Source organism: Vigna unguiculata, chromosome 10 (genome assembly GCF_004118075.2).
Source record: "Vigna unguiculata cultivar IT97K-499-35 chromosome 10, ASM411807v1, whole genome shotgun sequence".
Taxonomy (NCBI): domain Eukaryota; kingdom Viridiplantae; phylum Streptophyta; class Magnoliopsida; order Fabales; family Fabaceae; genus Vigna; species Vigna unguiculata.
Window position 1 is genome coordinate 39,418,653 of NC_040288.1, and position 19,891 is coordinate 39,438,543.

The following is a 19,891-nucleotide window of genomic DNA, read 5'->3' on the forward strand; positions in this document are numbered from 1 at the left end:
TCTAAAATTTCAATTATACTCTAGTTAAAATTAATAGAAAAAGATAGTTTATAATTATAAGTTTGGATTGTACCGTAATGAAAATAGGAATATAAATTATATTTTGGATTCTACTGTAATGTAAATTTACATTATTTATATTATATATATATATTTTGGATTGTATAATTTATGATGTAATTTTTGGATCGGATCATTTGTAATATAAATTTTTATTATGCAAATTTATATTTTTATTACACGATTCATAATTTAAGTTTTAAATTTGGAAATCTGCAAATATTTTAGTAAGGGGTAATTAAGTATTTTACTATGATTATGGGGGTGAGTGGGGATAGAGGGTTTGTAGAAAGAAAACATGAAAATATCCCCTTAAATTATTCTACCCTAGTTGTACCCCCAAAATTCGTTCAAACACGGGTTATTTGGGCCACATTCATTGTTCTTCGGCAATTGCTTCCTGCAACCTACCAAAATTCTTCGAGCACCCTATCACTCTTCAATAAACAGTTGCGGAAAGTTTTTCCCGGAAAGCAATTACCCTCTCTATCAGAATTTATATTATGTTTCAGGTAATTATTATAAGAGTTAATAATACATGATTTCTAATGGATATAATTACAAAATTATTTACATTATTACTTCATGGAGAATTTACTCAATGTAAAATGTGTACGTTTCAATCTCATTTAAAATCACTATTTTCTATACTTTAAAAAAATATATCTTTGAATGATTTTTAGGAGACAAGGTATTGTAGATTTTTATGAGTCATGTTCATGTTTTCATCCTTGCTATTATTTGAGAACGATCACTCGTGTGAGCATTTTTAATGCTTAGGTTTGCAAATGGAACATTGTGACCATGCAAAACCTAACTTCTGTCACCCATAATCACTCGCATCCAATTCTTTGGCTCCTGCATGTTCGGATTTTATTTTTTTTGTTTATAAAAATTAAAGAATTTGGTGATAAGAAAAAAACTAAATATTGAGAAAAAAAAATGACAGCTTTGGGGCAGGCGATTTTGGATGTGGCGTGTTGGACGGGGAAAGGACAGAGACATGACACGAAGCACACGCTGCTTCCTTCTATTCTGAGCGTTCACATCAGAAATCATAGATTCACCACATAACATTGTCTTTTCTCTCTTTTCTTCTTTCTCACCATTCATGCACTCAACCATGCCCATACACCAATGTCTATAAATCACCTAACACAACCAAGTCTAAATTTCGTCTTTTCATTCCATCATCACTCCACTTACAAAACAAAAATCACTTTCAATAATTAAAATAAGATAAATAGTAGCAATAACAAAATGAGTATGATTCAATAAATTAACTTGCCTTACCGTCAGTCTACAAAAATTTAATGCTCGGGTTAAAATTTTCAATATATCTATTTTAACCTATTTCACTCGGTTCGTCAATTTGAGTGTAAAAGATTGATTGAGACGAGTTGTTCGATTAGCCCATTTTTTTAAATAAAACTTAAAATATTCTTTTGTATTATATTATTTGAAAGATTAAATATGTTTTTAGTCCCTTAACTTTCAGTAAAAATTGAAATTAGTCACTCTTTGAAGCTGTTATCGAATTTAGTTTCCCAACTTTAAAAATTAGTAAATTTAGTCATTTTAACAAAATTTTGTTAAATTTATTTGACGTTTCAAACGTGTTTCATGATAGAAGTTGGGTTGTTTATACTGTTTGACACATTTTCGCTTTAATGTTAGTTGAAAAACATGTCTGAAATGTCAAATAAATTTAATAAAATTTGATTAAAAGAATTAAATCTATACTTTTATAAAGATAGAAGACTAAATTTGTCTAAAATTTCAAATATAGACTAATTTCAATTTTAAATAAAAATTAAATAACCATAAGTATATTTAATCCTTTAAATTATTAACACTTACAAAGTTCTAATTATTAATAATAATATAATAGTTTAACGTATAAAGATAATATTATTTTAATTTATTTGATTAAAGATATTAATTAATTAAAATTTGAAAATGATCCATAATGTACTTTTAATATATACATATAATTAAAAAAAATGACAGGTCAATCAGACAACTCGTTCTTTATTAAAATTAAAATAGGTTAAAATTTTTAACTTATTTTTATGTGACAGGTTTGTTTGGTCCGTTTTTGACCTGTCCATATTTTTAAAACATTCAACTCATTAATCGTAACAATTCAATTTATTTAGATGATGGTGTTTTTATTTTGAACCGAATAATCTATTATCCATTGATGATAAATTTGTATCTTAAAATTTGTTTCAATACTTACGAGATTACAAACAAAATTAATGTAATAGACTAGAGAAAATATAAGGAAAAAATATTTAATCGTAACTTTCATCTTTAATTTTGCAAAAAAAAAATATATATTTCGGTCTTTGAATTTTATTTTGCACAATTCTGATTTTTTAATTTTAATTATCTATACTTTTATTTAACCGTAACTATTTTTATTAGTTTACATACAATAAAACGAGATTAGAAAAAAAAAATTAATGCTCATATTTCCATTTAACATAATTGCACATGACGCACATGACGATAACTCTACGTACTTGCTAGTATTTATAATTCGATAGTACTCCAATCTAATTTTAAAATTAAAAATCAAATAGAGCAATTCTAGTTAAAAATTACAAAATTTTTAATTATACAAAAATTATAGATTTAGAATTAAAATTGCCTAAATAGTATAGAAAACAACCGGATTCTCTAAAATCTTGAAAACCAATTATAACTATTCTGACCTTAAATATGTTAAACTAATATTTTGGAGTTCAAAATTTTGTAATATATATATATATATATAGGATTATTTTTTTTTCCACATTTTAAAATATAATTATTTATAAAATTTTTGAAAATTGACCGTTATTTTTACAAATTTTTTTATAAAATAGTCTATTTCTGCTCTTCTCTTTTTATCTAATTATCAACAGTTATTTTCTCATCTTTTCTAATATATTTAACTTTATTTTTAATTAATATTATTTTATTTTATATATTATAACTTAATAACATTACATTATCATCATCTACTAATATAATATTATGTATATTTAAAAAATACGTATGTATATGCACAACAACGTCTGTGTGTACGCTAATTAATATATATATATATATATATATATATATATAAATAAATAAAGAAAATTGTATTTGAATTGTTGTGAGATTCATAAATTGAAAAATAAAAAACTAATGTATTGATCCTTTGAATCAGGTAAATTTTTACATCTCTCGTTTAGTATCTGTATGAACTTTGTATCCATAAATAAAGAGAAAATATTGATTAATATTAGTTCATTTCTTTTGTTGAAGATAAAGTTGGAGATGATTTTGGATTGGGAGAGTGATGATGAAGTTGTGTGAAGAGGAGCACATTCATGAAATCATAACCACCACGTTTTGCTCACAAAATAATCATCACCATCATTCTCCATTCACTGCACAATTTTAGGAAAACCCTAACCCTAACCCTAAAATTGTGCTTCTCTTCATTACCCAATCCTTCTTCCATTATTTTTCATTAAAACATGGCTCCACACTCTTCCTAGTGCTCAACCCAATCCATTATTTCAACCACCTATCTCTTCACCACACCCTAACTAATTCAATCAAAATAACTATCACTGGTCCCATAATTAACTATCATTTTTAAAATATTCCTTTCTTTAACAATTTTATTTTCAAAAAAGAAATTTTCGTAGAAATAATTACTCATACTGTTTAATAAAAATTAATTGTTTGAAAAAGTTGGTAAATATTCCAATTCATAATAATTTAGCCTTGCAGAAATTTTATATTGTGAATCAATTAAAGTTTATCATTGAACTGCTTTAGAATTTAGATCTAACTTAATTAAAAGAATTAATTTGTAAAGTAACCGTTGTTTCTCATTTATATATGTAGTGTTTGATTTTGTATTTCCAGAACATTTTTTTCACGTCCAACAACGTTATTGAGTTTGCTGTGTGTGGATATGCTTGATTACTTTTTAATAATTTATAATAAATTTTAATAGCAACTTATAAGAAATTCGGAACTACCACAATCTTGAAAAATTAAGAAGGTTGTTATCTATCTATCTATCTATATTATTTATTTATTAATTTTGTTCTTATCATTAGTTGATTTGAAGCTTGTAATAATTGCTTTCGCTTATAAATACACGTTTTGTTCTTATCGTTAATGGCCATGAAATTTGAGTTTTTTTTTTCCTCAAATATTATAATATTAAGATATTATTGTAAAAAGTAATCAATTTTTTTCATCCATGTCATAGATAAATTATATATATATAATACGGTATTTTTTTAAATCTTATAGTCATTATACGAATAAGATATACAAACATTACTAAGCATTGTTCACATATTTACTAATGACTTATTTTGAGAAAACTAGATATACCTTTATTAGTTATTTGAGAAAGATTTATAAACATTAATTAAAAAGACGTAGTTACGTTTTCAAAACAATCTAATATTGCATAAAATGAATGGGGCAAACTACATTAATTATACCGTATAATAAAGTTTATCACGTAGAATGCTACGTGAATTGTAAATTTGTTCTTGTATTGAATACAAAAATGGAGTATTTATTTATATTTGAACTCATGTTATTGACATATAATTTCTCCCTCTACATTTAATTGTTAGACCATCTTTGATATAATTAACCTTCTTTTTTGGTACTAATGAATTAGATAAAGTATCTAACCCATTCAATAGCATGATAATAAGTGTGTAGTATTAAATGCTAGCGTCACATCTTATTAAGTTATCCACCTTATTATAAATATAGTAGACTATCACTTATTAACAGAAAATTTTAATTTAATTTCTACTCAAATTCTTTATTGTTATTATTAGGTATAATTATTGATTTGGTCCCCCAGTTTTTTGAGTTTATTTAATTTGTTCTCTGAATTTTTGAAAGGTTCAACTTGGTATCCTTATTTTTTAAAGTTGATCAATTTAGTACCTTCCATTATACTCCAGTTCACGTCGTTTGTATAGTGGTGAACTGTCACTGTCCAACAAATTAAACAACTAATCTTAATACCATACTGAATACACATAATCAGGAAAACATAAAAAGAAAGACTAAAATGATGTTAACTACACCCAACAAACAAACCAACTCAATTAACAACATCACTCACATTTTTATTGCACAATGATAGTTTACTGGTGTACAACCAACGTTACCTGAAATATAACGGGAGGTACTAAATTGAATCATTTTAAAAATTAAGGATATCAAATTACATCTTCGAAAAATTTAGAAACCAAATTAAACATTCCAAAAATTCGAAAATCAAATTAAAATAATTCAAAAAATTAAGAGACCAAATCAATAATTATGCCTTACTATTAAATTAAGCTAGTTTCACAATAAAAAATAAATAAAAAAAAGTAAATTAATTATAGAATCAGTTCTTCAATTTTCGTTAAAATTCTCTTTTATTTATTTTATAACTTTCAATCAAACATTTAATTTATACTTTGTACATTTATTTAAATTTTGTTAGTGTTTTCAGGAAGTAATAATGTTGGATCGAATTAAAAAAAAAGAAAAACATTTACAAGAATTTGACCTTGCTTAGGTAAGAAACTTGTGATCCACGTACGCACATGAGACGAGAACATGCACCTGATAGAGAGTGAGAGAGAGACCGAACTTCATCCACGTCAGCACCACATCATCATTACAAAACGACAAAAACCATTCCTACGAAGCACGTTCACACTCTCCACTCACTGGGGGGGTTTCGCCACGTGTTGCGGGTGACACTCGCCACGCTGAGCTGGGGTGACGCTAACTCAACGCAACGCAACAATCCACCGATCGCTCTTCATTCAACGGCTCAGATCTTCTCAACAAACACAATCATACCCCTTTGCTTTCTTCGCACGCCACCTTTCCCTGGCCCACTCATTTCCCTTCTCCAATTACTTTATTATTATTATTATTATTATTATTATTTATTAATTTATTAATTTATTAATACTATAAATTATTAAATTAAATCAGGTTTCTAGTTGATAGTTGTCCTTTATGGTTGGTGGGTTAATTGAACTAATTAACTTAATTAAGAAAATCTATTCTACTTTCTTACACAGTATCAGTATTAAAATTAACGTTTTTATGCCATGGTTAAGTGCAAAAAATCTTCAACTTAGAGAGAGAAAAAAAAAAAAAAAAGAGTATTGTGTTTGTGATTGTATTTGAGTTGGAAGCTTGTGGTCACTTCCACGCGGATGAACAGAGTGACAGAACAGAAAGATCGCTAATCTTCATTTTCGTCAACATTTTCTGCTCACCGAATATCATAACACATCTCTCACTTCAACATTTCCTCTTACATGTTTCATCTTTTGTTAATCTTTGTGCTGTTCTCATCACTACCACACAAAAACTTCGATTCACTGTCTCTGCATTTGGTTCTTATTCTATGTTCCTATGTGCCCTATAAAACAAAGTAACTCCCTCAAATTGCTTCTAGATTGAAGCCATATCCAACCTTTTTGTCCTGTTCCCACTTTCTCTTCATTGGTGTTTCAACTCAATTCAATTCCTTTTTGCCAAAAAAAAAAAAAAACCTTTTTTTTAGGTTACTCTGGATCGTTCTGCACCAACCAACCACTCACTTGTGTCTCAGCAGCACCGCACCATTCTGAACCCGTTTCGTGTTAAAATTAAGGTTCTTCTAGGATGCAAGATCCGACAGCATTCCAAGGTTTGAAGCATCCTCAGTTTCCGGAACAAGAACAACTGAAATGCCCGCGTTGTGACTCCTCGAACACCAAATTCTGCTACTACAACAACTACAACCTCTCTCAGCCGCGCCACTTTTGCAAGAACTGCAGAAGGTACTGGACAAAGGGTGGTGCTTTGAGAAACATCCCTGTCGGGGGTGGAAGCAGAAAGAGCACAAAACGTTCATCAGCCTCGAAACGCTCGTCTGCGCCGGCTTCCTCTGCGGTTTCTGAGGCTGACCCGACCCGGATTTGCACCAACCCGGTTCAGCAAGACCCTCGGGGGCTCAACATTGGTGGCACCTTCAGTTCCCTGTTGGCTTCGTCTGGCCACTTTGGAACCCTCTTGGAGGGTCTGAATCCAACTGGGTCGGGTCTCAAAATGGGTGAATTTGTGGAGGGTGTGAGTTCTGACCCGGATTCGGGTTCAAACCCGGGTTTGCAGCTTCAGAGTAATGGGAGTTCAGAGGGTTTTCTGGGTATGCAGAATGGGGAATCATCAACCTGTTGGAATGGTGCTCATGGCTGGTCTGATCTTGCAATATACACACCTCGCCCAAGTTTTCAATAGAAAAAAAAATAAAAAACATAGTTTAGTTTATGAACTTCTCTATGAACAATTGTAGGAAGAAAGAAAGAAAAAATGATAAGGTAAATTGAGTTTCTCAGATTATGGATCTCGTCTCTCAGAGAAGTTCAAAATTAAGTTTCTGTTAAACTCACCTTACACCTTACAAGGGAAACTTAATTTATTTTACATTTTAGTTTTCTTCTGCTACAAGTTTTATAGAGAAGTTTATGAATTACAGTGATTGATTGTTGTTGTTATTATATATAATATCAATATACTTAGATACTCTGGTTGTGTAAAGAGTTGCATAGTTTCATGAAGCCTATTGGTAGCATGCTATGGAGGATCATAAACACACACACCAGAAGGTCACAGAAGCATCATCATCCTTTAGGTAAAGGCTTGTTTTTTCTTTGTGAATTTATTACATATGCTTGTGATTGGTATTCTTCAAATTTACCAATGGGGAAAATCACAACAGAGAGAAGAAAAGTCTTTTTTTTTTTTTTTTTATGTGAGACAGACAGTGTTGATAACATGTTTTTTGCATAGCTTCCTTGGATATATGGAAGTTTAAGGATATCTGGGGATGATAAGAGAAAATCTAAAGTACAGAGTTTGAAGTTGTATCTTGTCTGTATGTTATGAATGGAGGAGTTGACAAGTGATGGCACCTTGTTTTTTTTTTTTTTCTTTCATGGTCAATGTTGTGGAGTGATATCATTGTTAACTCATTCAAGATTTGGTGTTATTTATTTTAACTTTAAAATCCTTAATCCAAGGTTGTTCAGTTTTTTTAGTGGATGTGTACGAATCGAAAATGATATTTTAATCTATTTTTTTTGACTCACTTTTAATTTATTGTTTTAATCATCATTAAATTATTGTTTTTGATTATTTTTAATGATGTGATGTGATGATTTAATGGTGGATTAAAAATGAATAAAAAAAAATGGATTAAAATATCATTGTGTATCAAATATGAAAAAGTGTGTTGTTGTTGATTGATTGAGTTTCTATTTATAGGTATGATATTAGGTCAAAGTGCTGCAAGATCCCACCAAAGATGGCACCAATTTGTATCTTAACGTGCTTCCATAACTAAACCCTAAATGAAGTGATATAGGTTTTGTGTGTGGGGTTGTTTAATGGGTGTGTGATGATGATCTTAGTTGTGAAGTGGTGTCCACACACCATGATGGGTGTTAAGATGATGGACCACAGTGTGTGTGTTTGTTCTTAGTTAACATTTCATTTACGATGGTGCACATGTGTGGGGATGCTAGCTAAATTTTGGACACAGATTCATATGTATGTGTGTGTTTAACTTTGGAAGCTTGTGGAAGTTATGTTGTTAAAATTATGAATAATATATGTATGCAATAGATTTTATTTGGATTTAAAATTCGAAAGTTAAGAAACTATATATGTGTTTGGTGTGTTTTGAAAATAAAATAACACATGGATTGAAAATAAATTGTGTTATTTAACTTTTTTTAATTTATTGAAATTAATAATATAATAAAGATATAGTTTTAGAAGGTTTCAAGAACTTATTTAATATTTCTTTGATAATAATAGATATTTTTCCTTCTTTTAATTCCTTTAATAATTTCTTGAAAATATAAAAAACCTTATAAAAATTCTATACTCATTAAAAAAAATAATGAATTTGAAAAATACCTAAATAAATAACATAAAAAAATATTAAAAATAAAATCTAAATTTATAAATATGCATTTTTCGTTGAATTTTTCTTGTAAATTTGTTAAAAAAAATTATAGAAAAAGATTTTTTTTATTATTTATTTTAATAATTTTAATTGGTAGATAATTGTTTTGTAGGTAATTATTTTTTAAAAAATTATAAAATTTACAAGTATTTTTTATAGAATTTATTGTGAAAAGTGTTTTATATAAAATATTTTTAAAAAAATTGATAGTAATTTCTTACAAATTTTTATAACAAAATTTACAAATATTTTTTAAAAAATAAAAATAAATAAAATTGGTAAGAAATATGAATTTTTTTAATAATGATAAAATATGCTGTAATCTTTATTGCCTTTTAATTTTTTTAAGTAACTTATATAATTATTTTCCACCCAATATTTCGTTTTCTTCTTCTATATTTTTATTTTTCTTCTTAAATCAAACTTACCATGAATCATAATCCATTATATTCAATGTCTAGTTTTTTCAAGCATACTGTTATTGCTTTATTGTGTTAGTTGTGTGGAAAAACATTGAACGGAATCATGTTCTTCATGTCGGCAACGTTTCTATCTTCTGCATATTCTTAAATTCCTCACGGTCAATATCAGTCAACACAATTTTATTTCTAATTAGGTATAAAAAAATTGACCTAGGTTAAATTATTTCACACTAAGCATAAAATACTATAGTTCTTTAATCTCAATATTTATATCATCAACCTTAAGTAACTTTCTATCAATTATTTATGGCTTAAAAGTGATAAACTTTTGTTTTTAAAAGAGCCTGGTCAAAAACATGGACAAAGAAAACCAAAAAGGTTATTTTTCTTTTCAAGTTTACACTGTTCCGTTTGAGTTTGAATTTATGGTACTTTTTGTTAAATGTCGACCTCAATTGGAACCATACATATGTATAGGTTGTGTTGGAAATTTAACTGAAAGTTTTGATAAAAGAAAAAAAAGGTTAAATATGTTTTTTATTTCTTAACTTTCAGTAAATTTTGGAATTAGTCAATTTTAAAAATTTGGACCAATTTAATCCATTATCTTTTGAATTACGTGAATTTGATCATTTTAATCAAATTTTGTTAAGTTTATTTAATGTTTCGTATGTATTTTAGAATTATATTTGAATTGTGTATATTGTTTGACACATTTTTGATTTAATATTAAGTTAAATAATATCCTAAAACGCGTACAAAACATTAAATAAATCTAACAAAATTTGATTAAAATGACTAAATTCACGTATTTCGAAAGATTAAAAACTAAATTGGTCCAAAATTTTAAAATGAACTAATTCCAAAATTTACGAAAAGTTGAGAGACAAAAACATATTTAACCCAAAAAATAAATATTAATATAATATTTTAAAGTTTTGATTTGAAAGTTTGTAAATCTTTTATACGAGTTAAATTTAGATTTCATTGATATTTAAAGTATATTTGACTTGGAAAATAGTGAAAGAAAAACGTGTTTCAAGCAATAAAAATGGTGAATCTGAAAGTTGATAATTGGAATATGACAATGGAGAGTTTGACTAAGATTGTTATAAATGAAGAAGAAATAAGATATGGTTTAGTTTCTTTCCTATCATAAATGTGATCCACGTCACAACTTATTATTGTTTTTTTCAGATTCTCATCCTCATCTTTCACCATCAACTTTTGTCTCACATGAAATAAATAATAATATGATGTACAGTTAAAAATAAAATTGATTTTTTTTAACTTTATATATATATATATATATATATATATATATATATATACTCTTTTTCATTTTGTAGTTCAATTAATCAACTTTTTAGTTTTCGTAATCTAGAAGAAATTATTTTACATAAAAATTTATTATATAACTAATAAAAGAATAAATTATTATGACCGAAATATTAATAAAGGGGAATTCTTTTCTAAAAAATAAATACTTTAAAATATATTTCTATAAATATGTGAAATTGTGTACTTTATCAAAAAAAATATAGGATAAAAAATATGACGAAAGCTTAATGTATTAAATTTCTGTACAAGTATTAAATAAGAAGCTACCATGAATTAATCTTTACTTATATATTAAAATAGAATAATACGTTTCGATGTAAGAAAATGTACATGGGAAAGTTAAAAAGAAAAATAACCTAATTTTGATTTTAAAATATCTAATTCCCTTTTTTAAAAGGATGTCTAAAACAGACTCGTTCACTCTAATTTATTTTTGGTACATAAACAGGCCAAGCCCAACACAGGTTCTTCATGGGCCAAGGAAAAAAAATAGGAATTGCTGCTTAGGCGCGAGCACGAACCAAGACTTATTCCTTTTCACTTATATTTTTGGTACTAACAAATTTTGAAATTTTACATATGGTTTCTAATAAATATTTTATAACTTTTGGTTTCAGATTTTTTTTTTTTTGTATTGGTCTCTTCCACTATATTATTTATATTGATATGGTAAGCTATTATATAATAGAAAACATGAGTTATTATCACTAGAGGCGAAAAACAAGTTTAAAATATTTCAAAAACTATGGAAAATAAATATAGTAATAGAGAGAGAGAAATCATTTCAAAACTAAATTATCTATAGATAATTCAACGACGAAAAATAAAATAAAATAATTAAAGACCAAATACGAATTTCTTAAAATTTTCAAAAACTAAAAACACATTTAAACTTCAGACTGACAAAAAATACATTTAAACTTGACAATAAATTTCACTATTTGATGAACTAATTTTTTAATTTTTGAAAAAAAAATGAAAACTAATATTTTTCTTTTATCGGAAATTTAAAGTTTTGATAAAATTTTGAAAATTATATTTAGAACAAAAATATAAGTGTAAAAAATATATGTAACCAATTTACTCTTTCTATATAAATTTAAATATATAACTTGAAGAATGAGATTACCTTTTTAAATTCATCTTATATTCACTAGAAAAGTTTTCTCATTCTGCATAATCTCTACAAGACCACATGATATTTTTATTTTAATTTAATTTTTTATTAAAATTATCATAAAAATATTAAATAATTTTTTTATTTAAGTTTATCTTTATCTAGCAATATCCGTGTTATTGATGTATTTTTTGAAAATATATTAAATAATAACAAATATTTTATACTATAAGCATTTGAATTTCATTTTTATATAATATCATTTGACACCTGGATTAAATTTTTTATTATCAAATAAGTAACAAAATATGATAGTCTAACAAACAATTTCGCAAATGTAGTTAGTATTTGAAGCATGGTTGAGCATCTTGATCTCGGTGTTTACCATATAAATTCCAAAAAAAAAACGAAAAGAGATGCAATGTCATGTTTAGTTGTTTTTCTTGTGTGCTACATTTGCTTATTTATTTGTTAGTATTTTCATAGTTTAAGAGAGGACTTTGTGTTAAACTAAAAGATTTTCGAGAAATGTATTATTATCCGTCATAGTAAAAGATTTTAAATATATTTATTGGATTTTTAATTGTTATCTAGTTATTTATTATGTGTTCAACAAAAAGTCTATATTAATAATATTTGTGTCAAGAGATTAAAATTATATTATATTAGATATGTGCATCCTAGTCCATGGTTTATAGTGAATTAAATATGTGCATCATCGTACTTGATTTATAGTGAAATAAATCCATGCACCTTAGTACATGGTTTATAACATATTAAATTTGTGCGTCTTAGAGTGTGGTTTATAGTGAATTAAATCTGTGCGCCTTAGTGCATGATTCATAAGGGATTAGATCTGTTCGTCGTATTGCGTGGTTTATATTGGATTAAATTTTGATGCCTTGGTGTGTGGTTCGTAGTGAATTAAATTGGTCAGCTTTAGTGCGTGGTTTATAGTGAATTAAATTTGTCCGCTTTAGTGCTAGATTCATAGCGAATTAAATCTATGCACCTTAGTGCATGTTTCATAGCAAATTAAATATGTTTGTCTTAGTGCGTAGTTTATAACAGATTAAATTTGTGTCTTAGTGCGTGATTCACAGTGGATTAAATTTGTCCACCTTAGTATGTGATTTATAGTGAATTAAATCTTTGCACTTTATTGTCTGGTTTATAGCAGATTAAATATGTGCGTCTCAGTGCGTCCATCAATGCATGATTTTAGTATTACTCAGGTGTTCCTTAAGGTTGTTAAGAAAATCCAAATCCAAATTTTAGTATTACGCATAACTTACTCAAAATAAACATTAATAGCACATGCAAGATTTAGTAAAAAGGGTCTGAATATGCAGTTGTGCATTAATGCATAATTTTATCATCTAAACATGAGTAATATGATGCTAATGGACTACAAAAACATAGAATTTACCAAAAAGATTAATAGCACAAACTCACTACATCTTTTAGTGGAAGTTCTCTTAACTTAAGGAACTTATCTTTCCACATTTGTTTTTCTTAAGGTTTAGTATTAGGTATAGCTTACTCATAATATACATTAATTATTCATATTATGTTTGTTAGTTTGATCATTTTATACTTTCTATTTATATGAGTTTGCTTTCATGTAAATTTATTCAAAGCATCACACTCTACACTCTCTGCATTCTAAACTCTGCATTCTGCTTTCTACATTCTACATTCTACTAAGCCTAACTATGAAGAACTTTGTGGCATTGTTGATGTTGGTCACCTTAGTCATTGTCAATGCAAGGAATCCACCAAAGTCGCAGTAGGGAATGCGGCAGGATGTGGCAAGAATGATGACATGCTTGTAGCTTCAGACATGCTGCTGCAGGACCTGCAACAACTGGCAGGTCTGAATTTTGATATGGTTGTTGCTTCAGACAGTAGTGGTAATTTCACCACTGTCTTTGAAGTCATAGTAGCTGCTCCAGTGTTAAGTTCCAACATATTTACTATAAAGATCAAAGCTGGAATTTATCAGGAGAATGTGGTCGTTCCTTTTAACAAGACCAACCTTTTTTTGGTTGGGGATGGAAGAGCCATCACCATCATTACTGCAGCTAAAAACGCACATGAATGTCTTAAGGCCTTGGACACTGCCACTGTAGGTAAGTTTATCTATGTCTACACTTACTAGTTTCGGGAATATATGACTTTTGAAAGTAATGGTATCATTTTTTAAAATTTATTTAACTGTGACTTTGCATGGTTAAATATGTTTTTAGAAAAAAATAAACAATTTTAAAGTTAACCTCTTTTGTTTTAGTGGTACAGTTGTTCAAAGTATATCTTTCCTGGCAACAAACATCACCTTCCAGAACTCAGCAGGACCTTCAAACGAACAAGCGGTGGCCCCAACAGTATTAGGGAGTAACTCAGCATTTTACAACTATGAGATAATTGGATATCAAGACACTCTCTACGTCATGCAGGGTAATCATTTCTTTGTGAAGTGTCTAATCGAAGGCACAATGGATTTTATCTTGCACAAGTGGTGTTTCAGGATTGTGACATTCAAGAGAGAATTCCTCTTTCGGGCCACCAGAACGTTATAACTGTCCAAGGAAGACAAGCTGCAAACAACTTAGGTGGCATTATAATCCAAAACTGCAGGATTGGTGTCACTCCCGAGTTTGAAGCCGTGAAACAAAACTTTCAAACATATATAGGGAGGCCCTGGAAGAATTATTCAAGGACTGTAATCATGGAAAGTTCTATGACGGATATAATTCAGCCAGCTGGCTGGTTAGAGTGGGAAGGCACCACTGCTGGTCTTAACACTCAATTCTATAGGGAATATAAATTTGTGCGTAGTTGTGTGCATTAGTGCATGTTTATAGCGGATTAAATTTGTGTGTGTTATCGTGTGGTTCATAGCGAATTAAATATGTTTGTCTTAGTGCGTTTTTTATAGTAGATTCAATTTGTGTGCCTTAGTGTGTAGTTTATAGCAGATTAAATCCACCCGTCTTAGTGTGTGGTTCATAGCAAATTAAATTCACCCACCTTAGTGCCTAGTTCATAGCAGATTAAACTTATGCGCTTCAGTGCGTGATTTGTATCAGATTAAATCCATGCACCTTATGGTTTTTAGCGGATTAAATTTGTTCGTCTTAGTACTTGATTTATAGTGGATTAAATTTGTCCGTCTTAATGTGTGGTTCATAACAGGTTAAATTTGTTCGCCTTAGATATGTGGGCCTCATTGCGTGGTTTATAGCATATTAAATTTGTACACCTCAGTGCATGATTTATAGTCAATTAAATTCGTGCATCTTAGTAAATAAATAAAAAAGTTAGAATTTAATTTTATGGTTTATAATGGATTAATAAAAAATAATAATAATAATAAATTTAATTTTAAGTCGGAATGATTATTAAAATTGAAATTATACTCTTTGTACCTCTCAAATTTTGTGATAATATACAATAACTAAATATAAATTTTGTGATAGCATATCATAATTAAATATACATTTTTTTAAATATATTTTAAAACTGAGATAATTTATCTATTAACCAGATTGATATTAATCATAAGGTTTAAATTTTTTTTCTAATTAGTTTCTAAAGAAATAATTAAGTTTTGGATTAAACGTTTTCTATATAAATTTTATTTTCCTTTTTTTATCAAAATTGAAAATTGTTACTTTTGTTAGCCTATATTAATTAATATTTGTTTGAAATGAGAAGTTAAATAATCATTCAAGAATAAGATATACAGCATATTACTTTATTAAATTTTTAAAATATAACTGAAAAATAACTCTCGAAACCTATACCGTTCATATTATTCATTTGCATATTATTTTAAAAGTAACTGTACATCTCACACGTTAACATTTCAGTTTTCTTTTTTAACATAAAACAGAATTAGTTAATAATATTACAATGATAGTTAAATATGTTTTTTTAAAATTATTTTTAAAAGATTATGTCTTCAAAGTAAATTTATGTCAATTTAGAATCGTGGTACTCTAACAAAGTCATGTAAGTCATGTGGAATATATTTTTCAATAAATGAAATCCAACATTTTTTGGATATTTAAGTTTAATTCAAATTTTCTTAACTTGACTATGATATTATGATAAAAAGTGAATTTTAAAAATTTGTATTCTTAATATAAATTTATATCTATTTAATCGTTATACTCCAAGAGAGTAATGTAAAATATGTTTTTCAATAAATCATACGAAACAAAATTTTGACTTCTAAGTTTAATTCAAATTTTGTTAGGAGAGGTTCTATCATAACTTTGATATTATAATAAGAAATGAATTTTAAGCCTAATTTTGATCTGATTTTAATACATGGAAATAAATGAATTTTAAATCTAACTCAATCTCACAAAAATAATTTTTAGGAACAAGTTTGTATCTACTTATATACTATAAAATCGTCTTATATCTAGTCGATATAAAATTTCTAACAATGAAACAAACAGAATTCCACAATGACTATTGATATGAAAATTCAAATTAAATCAATTAAATTAATTAACCTTTTAAAATTAGTTCAGACAAGAACCAACAAGATCAAGATCACAATCTCATTCATCAGAACATATATATTATCTCTAGTCGATATAAAATTTCTAACAATGAAAGAAACATAATTCTACAATGACTATTGATATGAAAATTCAAATTAAATCAATTAAATTAATTAACCTTTTAAAATTAGTTCAGATAAGAACCAACAAGATCAAGATCACAATCTCATTCATTACAACATATATAGTTTGTCATGTGAACAAATTCATATATATATATATATATATATATATATATATATATATATATATATATATATATATATATATATAATGCTTTCAAATCACTAAATTATTAACATTTTGACCAATAAAGCACTTATTCCATTAGACATTAGAATGCAATCAGTGAGGCCTCATATGAATATGAATGTTTAAGAGGAAATTTGGCAAAGAAATCAGAAATTCTTCAATAATACCTCAGAATACAAATCACGTATACAAAGAGTTATTCAACTGTTATTTATTTTTCATTCGTAAAAGTATTTATTTTTCAATCAGAAAGTTAACCAATAGAAACCACTGAATCTTGAAAGCTAAAATTATAAGTGTGGTAACTATAATCTATGCATAAACTCTAAAAGTATCTTTTGGGTTGACAAAGTATCCCTATTTTCTTTAATCTTTTCAATTACAAAGATCAATTTTTTTTATATAAATTATGGCACAATTATTCATGAAAATGTAACAAAAAGGTTACCATTTTTAACAATTTTATGGAAATGTTTAAAAACTGATTTATTCAAGAACTTATTTAAAAAAATTGGAAATGGAAAAACGTATAATTCATGGCAAAAGATATAGCGAAAATATAGAATCTCTATATATAAAAAAGGAAATATGGTTGGAGTATTTATTTTCCGGTCTAAAACAAGGAAATAAATACTATTCACCAAAAAAGTATTTATTATGCTCAAATAAAAACAATATTATTTTGAAAAATACCTTATCATAATATTCATATACAATTTTAATAAAGCATTAAATGAATGCAAAAAGATTACATATCACTTTAATCTTGAATTTTTAGTTATATAGTGTCATTATAATGCCAATTTTAATAAATGATATAAAATTATATAATTATAGTAATTCAAGTGATTATGATTAAATCAATCAATTAAATTATTACATTTTATATAACTTTAGCTTTTACATAACCCGATACGATAAGTAATTTATTAAATTTATAAAGTAGTTATAAAAACAGTAACCAATGTCAAGTCATCATAACGACAGATCATAATATATATATATATATATATATATATATATATATATATATATATATATATATATATATATATAGTATCACGATAATGCGTGACAATACATTTGACTGTTTATTTTGTGAGAATATCACTATATTTTTTTATTTAATAAAAAACAGAATTATAATTATAGTAACTTAGGTGATGATTAGAATAAATGTATATTGTGATTAAATTGATTAATTAAATCTTTAAACTTGTAAGAAAGTTGATTTTATAGAATAGTATGTTTAAATTAATAGTTAGTTACAATAAATATCATAATTATTACAGTTTCTTTTTTGTATTTATTCACGATATCCCAGGATAAATTAGATAACAATTAAGATTTTTTGACTAATCACGAATTAAAATACACCCTCATCATGTGTTTAAATATGGAAATGTTCAAAATTACCATAATAATCGCTAAAAGAGTAAGAACAAACGTTGCTATATATTAAGGTGCTGTCAAGAATAGCTTTGCACCAGTAAAATCTACAAAGAGAAATTTTGCAGAGATGAAAAAAACAAAGGGACGCAATGGTGAAGCAGAAAACAGTGGCGGAAAAGTTTGTTCTCCATCATCAAAAAAACCATCGCCAATGACGATGAAGAAGAAGAAGACGAAGCTTTGTTGCAGATACTGTAACAAGAAGTTCTCCAGTTACCAAGCTTTGGGTGGACATCAGAATGCACACAAAGCAGAAAGAGCAGCAACACAGAGAGAAAAGATTCTGAACATGGCTTCTGCATATGACAGAAGTTCTTATGTTGGTGGTTTTGTTGATTCAAATTATGGATTGAGAGAAAAATCATGTGGGGTGTCACCAATTTCCATGACTCGTTTCAAGCCACATTTTGAAGTCAAACATGATCATCATCAATGGTCAGGGCAATACACTTTGGATTATGTTCAAGCCACCATTCAAAGGTTGCAGACTTTGAATGGTGAAGGGAGTGGATTTCATCAGCATCACAACTCATATCAACCTTTGATTTTTTCTGTTCTTGGAGGTGAAAAACCAAATTCAGGGTCGTTGTATGATACTGGTTTATCTTATAAGGGAAAAGATTCTGCAATGATATCTCAGAATGAAATCACACAGAATATTACAAAGAATTCTGGTGAAGAAAATGGTTTTTCTCCAATGGCTGCTGCTACTTCCAATGGAGTGGTGGAGGAACTTGATTTGACTCTCAGGATTTGAATCTCAGTTGCAGAAGATTTTGTATATTCATTTCGTTTCACAGGAGATTAGAAATTTAGGATACAAGAGTTTGTTTTTGTATTGTTGTTGTTGTTTTTTAACTTCTGGTTTGTTTTGTTCAATCTTTGATCTTTTTGTTCTAGAAACTCTGTTTTTGTTCTTAATTAGATGGACCAAAATTATATTTGATTTCTTTTTCTGTTCGTATGAAATAAAGAAAGGTATCAAGAGTTTTGCAAGAACTCACCCCTCCCTCCCTGGTAGCTAAATTAAACTCATCTTTTTTTTTTATTATTATTATTTAATATTCATGGATTGATGATGTTAATTTCCTTCTTTTGTTTGCGAAATACAAATTATAATTTTAGTTTTCTTTTGTATTCCTTCATTTTATTATATTTTATACGTTTTAATATGATGCAATTTACTAAAATAAGTAATAATATATTTTATGACTTGTTGAAATGTTAAATAGAGAAAATAAATAAATCAATGTATAGAAAGCGAGTAATCCAGTCTTGATCATCATGTTGTAAAAATAAAATCGATTCATCTTTTAGAAGAGATATTAAATCTCAATTAATTATTTAATTGATTGCTAAAGAATGTAATAATTAGATATCATAATTAATAGCTTGCATAAAAAGCTTACACATTACGTTTACTTAGAAGCATTGTAATTTGTTATAAATTAAATTTTAAAATGATTATTTATGAAGTAACTTTATCCCCGTTCAAAGTTAATTCTTGAAAAAAAAATTACCCTTCTTTCTAATAAAAGAATAATAAATGATGAATGAATATTTTGTTTACTTCGGAATAATCTTCTATTAACAATTTTATTGTGCTATTAGATTCATGCAGCTT

General features: G+C 27.3%; 2 protein-coding genes and 1 pseudogene across 2 annotated transcripts; all 3 read left to right on the top strand.

Annotated features, from left to right (window-relative positions):
- The first annotated feature begins 6,248 nt into the window (after window positions 1-6,248).
- On the top strand, window positions 6,249-8,143 carry LOC114166035 (dof zinc finger protein DOF3.1-like). The gene has a single exon (XM_028050688.1). It carries the CDS (start codon window positions 6,760-6,762, stop codon window positions 7,372-7,374), a length of 615 nt encoding a protein of 204 aa, XP_027906489.1. The 5' UTR covers window positions 6,249-6,759; the 3' UTR covers window positions 7,375-8,143.
- Window positions 8,144-13,173: 5,030 nt separating this feature from the next.
- Window positions 13,174-14,837, top strand: LOC114165661 (annotated as a pseudogene).
- Window positions 14,838-18,418: 3,581 nt separating this feature from the next.
- Window positions 18,419-19,024, top strand: LOC114165662 (zinc finger protein 3-like). The gene has a single exon (XM_028050232.1). It carries the CDS (start codon window positions 18,419-18,421, stop codon window positions 19,022-19,024), a length of 606 nt encoding a protein of 201 aa, XP_027906033.1.
- The last annotated feature ends 867 nt before the right edge of the window (window positions 19,025-19,891 follow it).

Coding starts and splice junctions, on each gene's coding strand:
- LOC114166035 (XM_028050688.1), top strand. CDS start 6,760: ATGCAAGATCCGACAGCATTCCAAGGTTTGAAGCATCCTCAGTTTCCG.
- LOC114165662 (XM_028050232.1), top strand. CDS start 18,419: ATGACGATGAAGAAGAAGAAGACGAAGCTTTGTTGCAGATACTGTAAC.